Raw genomic sequence first — 11826 nt, forward strand, 5'->3', positions numbered from 1 at the left:
GAATCGCTACAGGTAGGACTGTAGAAGTAATGAAAAATTCAGGAGTAGCAGCAGTCATAATAGAGCTATGTAGGACTCTGCGGAGTGAGTTTTATCATACTGTATCTGTCAACTAACCACTTTAACATCCCCATGTTTACCTCTGCCTGTAGATGAGCACTACAGCAGCTTCTACCCAGAGAAACATCGACCAATCAGTCTACTTCAGGGGCAACCTCTGCACCTGGAGGTGGGTCTGCTGAGCCCCCCAGACCTGGACCCTGGCCTGGTTCTCCTGGTGCACTACTGTCTGGCCTACTCAGACACACCACTGGCCCGCTGGCTGCTCATCTATGATGGGTAGGTTGTTCCACTATATAGTTTGTTTGTTTATATGCAACAGCAGAGAAAGCACTGCATAGATGCATGAATCTCTACACCACGTGAATGATGTGACAGTGAAATTGCTGATTAGATTGAAATATGGATATTCTTTAGGTTTTTCCACAGCACCTGCTGCTCAGCTCCACTAAATAACTGTCCCGTATAGTGAACAGGCAGTTATTTTGTCTGAACCTCCACGTTGTCTTCTCGTTTGTCTTCTCGTTTTTCAGCTGTCCCAGCCGTGGTGACTCCCAGGCCCCTCCCCCACCACCTGCCCAACCCCGTCACACCCGGAGGCTCACAATCACCACCTTCCAGTCTTTACCCACAGGAAGTCCCTCCCACCTGGAGGACCAGGAGGTCAGTCTCAGCCAATGGTGTCATATTATAGACTCAGCATTTGATACAGTACTATGTGGTCAGTGCATTTGAATGTGTTCTCCTGTCCTCATCCACAACAGATCTACTTCATGTGCTCCACGGAGGTGTGCTCCCCAGCAGACGGGGACTGTATTGAGGGCTGCTTCAGAGGTGAGTTGAATTAACACTCCTACAATGGTTTGGACAATTTTGAACACAAGGTGGGAGTATAAACCATTAATTTCTTGAAGTTACTCAAATGTACTGTATTAATACTGTAGTGCTCAAATGTACTTGTTTCTTACAGTATTCAACATGACACTCAAATGTATTTGCGGTCTTTGTTACATTAACTGTTATTCATTTGTAGGACCAAAGCTGGACGACTGAACAAATTAATAAATATACATTTACTCAGAATTGGTCAATGATGTGTTATTCTCAAGGACTTATTCAGTCATGCAGTAAGCACAATGACATCAGACAAAGGGAAAAAAAACACATATTTAACAAAAAGCTCCACATTTGGTGCCATGTTACAGTCGGTAGTATTAGCTTGCAACAGAACATAAGCGGTTCTCACAGTGCAAAACAAGCATTGGAAATAGACATTCTCATTAAGACCTATAAAATAAGACTTCCTACAAGACACTTGGTTAGGTACACCATTTGGCCCACTCCTGCCTGACACGGCCTGCATTTACAGGGCAACACTTTGGCTAGAGTACCAAGGCACTCCATATGAAGTGCTTATTCTATCACACTCAGAAGCCTCCATTACAACTGCTGCCTGACGGGGCATTCAGGGAGATATGATTCCCATGAGCAATAAGGTTGTAGGTTACACATGCGCTGCGATTGGAGTGACTCAAAATTACAAGGAAATGTATCCCTGTTGAATACATTACAGTTCGCTTATAAAAATCAGTTGTTCACATGGTAGAAAGAAGTCAAACAAATGGAATGTTCCATAGCCATATTTAAGGATCCCTGACTCAACTTTGCATATGATACCATCCAACATCAACATCCAAACATGGAATGATGAAATCCGATGTTTCATGTCACCTCAGGGCAGTAGGGGGATTGTAATTGTGTAGATAGATTAACAATGTAGTTTGTTAATAACATCTTTAATGTACTCAATTTGGCATAGAGAACCAATTACGGATTAATCCAGTTGACAGTTAAATCCTCAAATTATAACCTTAAGAAATGAAATATGAAGATTAAGGATTACAGTGGGAAGACTGGCAGAACAAACAGCTGCTACTGAGCAACAGTGTCGTCTGCCCTGTTCATATGTCATCTAAATGGATGGCGTGGTCTCATTCTGAGCCCTGCTAATGGCATGTCCAGATGATCTAGAGTCCTGTCCAGCTACGCAAATGAATGAAAGCTAATTAGGACATCCATTTTTATTGGGCACCTCACCAGAAGTATTAAGTGAAAGGACGGGGTGATGGTCACTGAATGACAACCATCTGGTTTGGTCTCCTAGCGGAGAAAAATGTGTTCCTGTCCCCTCAGTACACGGCCTAGGAGTAGTTCACAGGGGCAGAGAGACGACTCATCTTGATCTGTTTCATGAGGATGCTGCAGCACACCTGGGCTGTGATCTAGGAGCAACAGGAGGTGGTGATGCAGGGAGGAAAGGGTGAAGCAGAATGGAATCAGAAAGACAGCAGAGTGAGCAATCGCCCCCATCACCTTCAGGATTAGACCAGATGCTGTAACAGGATGTGATTCATGAGTGCAAATCCCCACCTAAATTATTGCCTCGGAGACAAGCAAATGTACCAAAAGAGTGGGTGAATTGAAGACATGAAACACTAATTCCAGACATTTAACGGTAGAAGATGGATAGCTTGCAGTGAGACTAGACATTGACATTACTGAGCAGTGAAAAGAGGAGAAAGGATCATAGATCATTGGTGTAAATAAAGATGGGAGGAGTAAGGAGTTACAGTGCATCAGCCACAGGTATTACGACGGGAAGCGGGGTGAAGAACACAGGGTCCTGGTTAGGGGAGGAGAGGACTGTAGTTGAGGAGAGGAGGACGTAGGGGGGAGGAGAGGACTGGGAGCGCTGGATCTCTTTGCTGAGGAGGGCGCTGCACATCAGGGCTAAGATCTGAAAGGATGGACAGAGGGAGAGCAGGGAGAGTGCATGGAAGGGGGAGAGGAGTGATTTGAAGGGAGGGATGGTATAGGATGGGAGAAACAGAAGAAGGTATGGGTTATTACAAAGGAGAAGCAGAGGGGTTGAAAAATGAGAACAGTAGTTAAGTCTTGGTTTGCTTAAACTCTCCTCTCACAATCAGTTTCATCATCACATTCCACACGGGAACAATGTGTAACAACACCCGTCTGTTGCTCTCTCTTCTAACCGGTGCATTTCTAACCATGCAGCAATAGATCTACCCTGGTTAACAAATTTGTGCACTGAACTGTGTGTATATAGTATTGTCTACCAGCATAGCAGCAGTCCCAAGGAAGAGGCCCGTTACCAGAGGCGCATTGGACTCAAAGATGTTGATGATCACTGTGGGGCAGGCCTGCAGGGGGGGGACAGAGAGACCAGAGGGGGACTGGTTAGGGCCTTGGGCTCAGTACAGCCCAGAGTTATGGAAATCTAGGCCAGCCTCCTCGATGGCTCCATAGTGGAATAAACATAAGGTAACAAATGTAATTTGTCAGTCTTGATGGATTATTTTACATATGTTTTTATTATAGTCAGTTATACAGTCAATATGAAAAACGACTGAATCCTATGCACCTGTACAGGGCTGGTCATGGCTGTTCTGCCGCCCTAGGCCAGAGAAACAAATTGCCACCCCGCAAAACTACAATAGTCCCAGTAAGCAAAATGATGTTGAAAAGCTGTCTAAAATATGTATTTTCCAGATGTTGAAGTTAGGTTCAATTTAGGTTCTGAATGAAAGGTGAAAATATGAATTTTTCAGGACGTTGAATTTTCGGTTCTGAATGATAGTTGAAAAGACGTCATTTATAGATGTCTATGTTCGGACCAAATCAATGCCGGTCCACACCAGACAATCTGATTTGGTTTGGACTGGACCAAAAATCAGTGTCCGTGGACGTTGAAATCAAGGCCGGACCGGAGCGCACCAAATCTGAACCAAACAATTTAGCCCACAGGGTGAAACTCCTAAACAGCAGTTGTGAGTAGCCTGATTGTCCATTCCATATTGTCCATTTTTACTTTGACCTGTCCTGTTTTTAGGATATGTTAACATGTCAGCACATTTTTATTTGATTGGGCACCATTTAGGTTTGGCTCTTTGATCGGAGAAACCTGCATGTTGTAAAAGTGTCCATCTCATTACATTGTCATAGATTTTATCTCCAGCCTGGAGGCTACAGAAAAGGCCACATACTCTTTCTACCATATCCTGTATCTGCTACATGATTTACAGTACCAGTCAAAGGTTTGGACACACCTACTCATTCAAGGGTTTTTCTTTCTTTTTAATATTTTCTACATTGTAGAATAATAGTGAAGACATCAAAAACTATGAAATAACACATATGGAATCTCTCAACCAGCTTCATGACATAGTCACCTGGAATGCATTTCAATTAATAGGGGTGCCTTGTTAAAAGTTAATTTGTGGAATTTATTTCCTTAATGCGTTTGAGCCAATCAGTTGTGTTGTGACAAGGTAGGGGTGGTATACAGAAGATAGCCCTATTTGGTAAAAGACCAAGTCCATATTATGGCAAGAACAGCTCAAATAAGCAAAGTGAAATGACAGTCCATCATTACTTTAAGACATGAAGGTCAGTCAATACGGAACATTTCAAGAACTTTTAAAGTTTCTTCAAGTGCAGTCGCAAAAACCATCAAGCGCTATGATGAAACTAGCTCTCATGAGGACCGCCACAGGAAAGGAAGACCCAGAGTTCTCTGCTGCAGAGGATAAGTTCATTAGAGTTAAATGCACCTCAGATTGCAGCCCAAATAAATCCTTCACAGAGTTCAAGTAACAGACATCTCAACATCAACTGTTCAGAGGAGACGGCGTGAAGTCAGGCCTTCATGGTCGAATTGCTGCAAAGAAACCACTACTAAAGGACACCAATAAGAAGAAGAGACTTGCTTGGGCCAAGAAACACGAGCAATGGACATTAGACCAGTGGAAATCTGTCCTCTGGTCTGATGAGTCCAAATTTGAGATTTTTAGTTCCAATCGCCGTGTCTTTGCGAGACACAGAGTAGGTGAACGGATGATCTCCGCATGTGTGGTTCCCACCGTGAAGCGTGGAGGAGGAGGTGTGATGGTGTGGGGGTGCTTTGCTGGTGACACTGTCAGTGATCTATTTAGAATTCAAGGCACACTTAACCAGCATGGCTACCACAGCATTCTGCAGCGATTCGCCATCCCATCTGGTTTGCACTTAGTGGGAATATCATTTGTTTTTCAACAGGACAATGACCCAAAACACAACTCCAGGCTGTGTAAGGTGTATTTTACCAAGAAGGAGAGTGATGAGTGCTGCATCAGATGACCTGGCCTCTACAATCACCCGACCTCAACCCAATTGAGATGGTTTGGGATGAGTTGGACCGCAGAATGAAGGAAAAACAGCCAACAAGTGCTCAGCATATGTGGGAACTCCTTCAAGTCTGTTGGAAAAGTATTCCTCATGAAGCTGGTTGAGAGAATGCAAAGAGTGTGCAAAGCTATCATCAAGGCAAAGGGTGGCTACTTTGAAGAATCTAAAATATATTATGATTTGTTTAACAGTTTTTTGGTACTACATGATTACATATGTGTTATTTCATAGTTTGATAGTACAATGTAGAAAATAGCACAAATAAAGAAAAACCCTTGAATGAGTAGGTGTGTCCAAATTTGACTGGTACCGTACGTTAGATTATTTTTTTGATGAAACGTTGGTGGAGCGCTGCAGCAATGCGTCTCCAACAGCACCCTGGAGAGGCACGCTGGGAATGGACAAGCGAAACATTTTGCGCCTTTGAGAAAGTGGGCACAGGGCGGCATCGGTGCTCACCTAAAAAGCCAGTTTGCCATTTGTTGAGTAAATTTGTCATTGTTTTGGGGCAGAATTATGTGAGGTTTTATGCGTTGTTGGAGGTGCGTCTTGTTCAGCTTGGCTTAGAAAATGCCGCCCTCGTCAATCTGCCGCCATAGGCGTCTGCCTAATGAGCGGGCCGGCCCTGCACCTGTAACTTACATTTACTTGCAAATATCCATTGGATGGACAGCAATGCATGAAATACATTGAAGTTCAAGTTGCACATGTTTCTCAAGTTTATAGGATTTGGCCTATAATGAATACTCACAGGGAGAGTGAAAGTCTCAAAAATGCCGGTTTCGGGACATGTTTTTTGGACCAAGGGGTCCAAGGCACCAATGAGTCCACAGCAGTGCAACTAGAAGAAAAAGAGAGAAGGCAAGTGCCATTTAGAATGTTTACATAATTGTTTACAATACTTGTACAATTGTTATAGAGCTATGGATTGAATTAGCTATGATGGAGTGAAATGTGCCTAACTAAAGCTGTGATGCTATTAAAAGTTTGGGTATAGGTTTTGTCTTTACCGCATTGTGGAACATGGACAGGGTAACAGCCAAGCCAGGGTCTCTTTTGTCCACATACTGAGCGTACACAGACGTATAGAATTTTGCCAGCTGCTCCCCCACCTGCACAGCACAAAGACGACAACAACAACAACACAGGTAGAGTTACACTGTTGACTACTACCATTTAATGAAATTGCACAGGGTTTGGTGATCTGTGTGAAAGGGAAGCCTTTGCTTCAAGTTGTTTATCATTCATCATTTTCTCTCACCTCATCGCTTCTCCTGTAGGCGAACACACCGGCTCCAATCTCTACCACAGCCAGGATAGCCAGCAGGCAGGAAAACTGGGAGGGCAGGTAAACAAATCAGGTAAATGGCAGAACAACACACATACTGTATGAATTACCACACATAAAAACACAGTATCACTGTATATGTATAAACTGTCCTTTAAATTGACTTATTTCTTATTTGTGTTGTGACGTTAAATGTATGCACAATAAATAAAGTTGAATTTGAAGTTGCAACAATGAGAAAAGTCCATGACCTTTGAGAAACTGTGTGAAGGTTGGGAACTATGTGCCTAAAGTAAATCACTGGCTATCTGCTTCACAAGCTACTCAAGCATAGAAGTGCTAACATTCCTCGACCTGAGTGCTGATTTTAATGTGAGCGAGATCACATACTGTATGACACGCTCACAGTAATGCATTCAATAATAAACCACACAGAGAAAAAGCAACCGCTGCCTCAAAATGGCAACAGGAAGCTCTGGGCAAGATAAATAATGAACTGGGAATGGCCAGCAGGGATGTAGCTCAGTTGGTAGAGCATGGCGTTTGCAACGCCAGGATTGTGGGTTCGATTCCCATGGGGGGCCAGTATGAAAAATTAAAATGTATGCACTCACTAACTGTAAGTCGCGCTGGATAAGAGCGTCTGCTAAATGACAAAAATGTAAATGTAAATATTGGGCTGAACAAGTTTCGATACGTTCTAGTGAGGAACTCTTATTAGGAAGTTAAACTAATATGTATGTTCTTAGACACTAATGTTCCCTGCGGTAGAAGGGAATCTGTGTGGTTCGTCACTAGAAAGGGGTGGATATCCATGCCTGGTTTCTGAAAGCATGTCTGGTCTCTGTCTTGGTCTCATGTTTCAGTATTTTGATCTCCCTTGACTTGTTTAAGGACAATTGAATTAGCAAAGGTTACCTACCACTGCCCAATCAAGCCTCTAAATCAGGGCTGTCAAATACGTTGTGCCCCCACTTCAGTGTAGTGTAACTAATGGAAAATGGATGCAGTTTTTCTTTTCCTTGTAGCTTACCACTCCCAAAGCAGTCCTATTCTCATTGCACACTCCATAGTCTCCGAAAGCAGCCACGAGCAATATCACTGCTCCTAACACAATCAACACTGACACTCCTACAGTATGAGAGAGAGATAGATGCCCATTTGTCAATGTTTGCTATTCAGCACTAATGGTGATTAGAATAATTTTTCAGTAACACATAAAAGGTATACTTTATAAATGGTTTTCAAATGTTTATAAGTAATTAATAAAGTAATTATTAGTTTATAAACCTGTAATAAAATAAATACTAAACAACTGACCTAAAGTTGTATAGTCTGTCTATCCATGGCTGCAAAAGGTTTTCCAACAAATTTTGGCCTGAAATTAGTAGAGCAGAGTTGTCTGAGCTCACCGATGACAAACTGTTGCGTGTTGAAGTCTATGTTGAAAAATCCTCTGGTCTCAGAGCTGAACCTCAGCCACAAGCCCAACCCCAACATCGCAAAACCCACCAGCTGTCAGAAGAAACCACAAAAACTGTGCATGAAACAGGTTGTAAAAGCATACCTAAAGATCAGTCTCACACAAGATGTTACAAATATACTGTAGAAGATGCACTAGTATTAAAAGGATACTTCTGGATTTTGGCAATGAAGCCCTTAATCTAAAAATGTTATGTCTCTGCATCCAGTATGAACAGTGCTTGACTTGGACTGAAATAGGTGCCGTTACTGTTTATATTTAGGTGCAGGAGCTCCACAATATTTTTGAGCTAATATTCAATAAGAGGAACAGGAGCTCAAGCAGCACAAAAATTGAGGTGGAGGTACTCCGCTCCGGTGAGTTTCTGCCCAAGTCAAGCACTGAGTATGAAGGAAGTTAAAAGTAGTTTTGCGAACCAATGCTAACTAGCATGCTGGCAGTTACCATAGACTTCCAGTCATTGTGCTAATGCTAGTTAGCAATTGCGCTAAGCTAGTTAGCAACTTCCTTCAAACTGCACGCAGACATAAAAATGGTATCCATTAGTTCATCTTACTCTGGGGAAGTAGATAAAGGGCGTTATTGCCAAAATCCCAAAGTATCCCTTTCAATGTAACTATGAAATCTACAATGTTCAATTAATCGGATGAAAACCTTGCAACTTTTTTTATATGTATTGAAAGCAGTAATTCCCCTCAATTTCATGACTCTAGGAACAATACATGTATTCAAAATAGCTTCTGAAGTTTCATAATTGTGTGTTTGTTCATGGGAAAATATGGCAGTTTTTTCAATTTCCTGAAAAGTTTCTGTTTTGGAGATGAGGTTTTCATCTGACAACGATGATTGGTAACATGATGAGAGTAATGTCATCATGTAATGTCAGGTCCAGCACTGATTTGCAAAAAAGGACTACAAATTAATATAGTCTAGTTTGGGAAAGCTAGATAAACAAGACATAAAGAAAGAATGTTCCACAAGAGGCATTCCTTTCAAAGCACAGAATAGCAACAGAATAAATACTGAACAGAATAGCTTCCTCAACCAGGGGCCAGGACTAGCCTAGTTCAACGAATCAAACAGCACACCTGTGTGATTCTACTCTGCTATTTAACTTTGGTTTTGGTTTGGTTTCTTTTGATTCATTACTATGGAATTCCCCTGCTTGGATTATCAGTTTGCTGGTAAAGTGAACTAACCACACCCCAATGATACAGTAAGTCTGTGGTTTTGCATCTGTCGGCTCATATTTCACATACTATTACCTGTTCAATGATTTAGGCATGCTTTTCAGCAGCAAGGTAAATGTTGTTTTGTTGCTTCTTTTGTATTCTTATTACATTCATTGGATATAAAAGCCTGACCAGAAGGGTCACCTAAGCGGTTGTCTGAATGAACGCCAACATTTTGAAACTTAACATGAGAAACTAAACTTCTCGTTCATTTCCATTAATGAAGGAGAAGTTAATTAATGGAATGAGCTTCTGTATATGCGTACACTACGCATACCGACACAACACAAACACATACATGCACATTACAAACACACACACACTTTTACACATCATTTGCTACTTTATTTGACTCTTATTATTATCTATCCTGATGCCTAGTCACCTTACCCTGCCTTCATGTACATATCTACCTCAAATACCTCGTACCTCTGCACATTGATCTGGTACTGGTACTCCCTGTCTGTAGCTCCATCCTGTGTTTTATTTTATTCCTTGTTACTATTTTATTTGTATTGTTCTTTTAAAACTCTGCATCATTGGGAAGGGCTCATAACAAGCATTTCATGGTAAAGTCTACACCAGTTATATTCGGCGCATGTGACATCCGATTTGATTTGGACAACTGTGAGCAATAGACATGAGCTGGTACTTTGACGGGAAAGGGGTTTAATCAGTCACACAGACGATACATGCAGCCTTTTAATAACAGCAATGGAAATGTCTTTCCCATACAGAGATGGTAGCAAGGGTCTGGACAAAATTTTAATAAGAGATTTAGCTATTTGACTTTAAGCAACGCTTATTTCCAAATCAGCAAATGGCAAATGCTGCCTATGTTGATCAAAGATAAATAGACAATGCCCTTTGAACTATTCACCTACCACAATGAGTTTACATTTTACACCAGCCCCCTTCTCTTTCTCATACACACCAGATACCAATTTGTTACCACTAGGTCTACAGAGTTACAGTGAGATTATGGATACTTACGCCAAAAATGATGTTGAAAAGGATGAGGACACACTTACACAGCTGGCCACATCCGTCCAGTGCCATGATCAACGGTTTGCTAACACGCTACAATCAGGAAATCAGAAATACAGTCTGGTGTCCTGGATAAAGAATTGAAGATGTTCAAACATCTAAATGTTTACAATATGTGTGAAAAAAGAGCAGTGATAGGTAATAGACCGTGTCGAGGGTTGGTGGAAGTATTTAGTTAACTATACAGTATCATAGCCAGGGTTGAATCATTGCAAGGTGAATCTTCAATTAGAAACATTTTGTGTTTAATCTTCTAGCTCGAGCTACAGTGAGGGAAATGTAACGCAAGCCTGAACAAATAAACCTACCTGGATTCTTTGCATGCAGATCAGTCTCTTCACACTGCAGAATGGAACTGAGACACCAAACCGTTCTTAAATTTCAGACGATGTGCGTGAAGACAATTTTATTGTGGGATTTCGTCTGGATTAAGTCCAACCCCCCCAGTCCGACTGAATCATTTCATTGGATTAGGTTGTTGAGTGACGGGGGTCAGTACACCTCAGAAGATCAGAGGATTTAGGCGTGGCAATGGAGAAATGAAACTTAAGTTTGGCCAGTTCTGGGAAAATACTTTCATTAAGCATGTGTGTTGTGCAAGAAATAATGAGATTATAATAATTAGTTTAGTGAAAAAGGAGTAAGCAGATAACAGTGTACTGTACAGTTATAGCCACATACAGTATATCATATAGGCCTTTCATGATGATATTATGTTTTTATGGTATAATAATGTCATGCCATAGTGTTGTGAGGACAGAGGAAGAGTTAAGAGATGAGTGGTTTGGTGCCAGGTAGTCTACATTCCATTATGTCAAAGTAGATAAGTGATGGTTAGGGTAATGTGAGTGATGGACAGGATGTAGTGACCTGAGGGAAAAGGTTAATAAGAACAGAGACAGGGAGGCCTATGATGTTTACCAGATGTATGTGAAAGGAATGAGAACCAAAAGGCTATATAAGATAGAGGATCTTCTTTGTTAACTTAGTTCAACTGATGAAGGGCAGAGCCATGTCCGTTTGTTAGATGAACCCACGAGCTCGTGATTCAATAAATACTTGGTATGAAATCTCCACAGAATGCTTGCATCCTTGATTCTTTGATACCTGAGAAACTCATCATAACACATGATAAAATCAAATCGATTTATAAAGCCCTTTTTACCAGATGTCACAAAGTGCTTATATGGGAAACCAGCCTAAAACCCCAAACAGCAAGCAATGCAGATGTAGAAGCACAGTGGCTAGTAAAAATTCCCTAGAAAAGCAGGAACCTAGGAAGAAACCTAGAGAGGAATCAGGCTCTGAGGGGCAGCCAGTCCTCCTCTGGCTGTGCAGGGTTCTTCAAGATGTTCAAACGTTCATGGATGACCATCAGGGTCAAATTTTTCCAACAATTGTTTACAGACTGATTATTTCACTGTATCACAATTCCAGTGGGTCAGAAGTTTACATACATTAAGTTGACTGTG

At 41.6% G+C, this 11826-nt stretch overlaps 1 protein-coding gene across 1 annotated transcript; it reads right to left on the minus strand.

Annotated features, from left to right (window-relative positions):
* Positions 1 to 1116: 1116 nt before the first annotated feature.
* On the minus strand, positions 1117 to 10779 carry cd9r (CD9 molecule related). Its single transcript, XM_084146238.1, has 10 exons — positions 10663 to 10779; positions 10301 to 10422; positions 8005 to 8107; positions 7626 to 7723; positions 6566 to 6640; positions 6315 to 6416; positions 6056 to 6145; positions 3198 to 3281; positions 2691 to 2857; positions 1117 to 2342 (listed from the first exon to the last, which is right to left on the minus strand). Exons 2-10 carry the CDS (start codon positions 10364 to 10366, stop codon positions 2309 to 2311), a joined length of 819 nt encoding a protein of 272 aa, XP_084002364.1. The 5' UTR covers positions 10367 to 10422; positions 10663 to 10779; the 3' UTR covers positions 1117 to 2308.
* Between the last annotated feature and the right edge of the window lie 1047 nt (positions 10780 to 11826).

The sequence above is a fragment of the Coregonus lavaretus genome (assembly GCF_964263955.1).
Source record: "Coregonus lavaretus genome assembly, chromosome: 28".
NCBI classification, from domain to species: Eukaryota; Metazoa; Chordata; class Actinopteri; order Salmoniformes; family Salmonidae; genus Coregonus; species Coregonus lavaretus.

Excerpts from the sequence above, each read along its gene's own strand:
- cd9r (XM_084146238.1), bottom strand. The coding sequence starts at position 10,366 with ATGGCACTGGACGGATGTGGCCAGCTGTGTAAGTGTGTCCTCATCCTT. Across the intron at positions 6,417-6,565 it reads CCTACAGGAGAAGCGATGAG|GTGGGGGAGCAGCTGGCAAA; the intron begins GTGAGAGAAAAT and ends TGTGCTGTGCAG. Across the intron at positions 2,343-2,690 it reads ATACCTGTGGCTGATGCACT|ATCACAGCCCAGGTGTGCTG; the intron begins GTAACTCCTTAC and ends TGTTGCTCCTAG.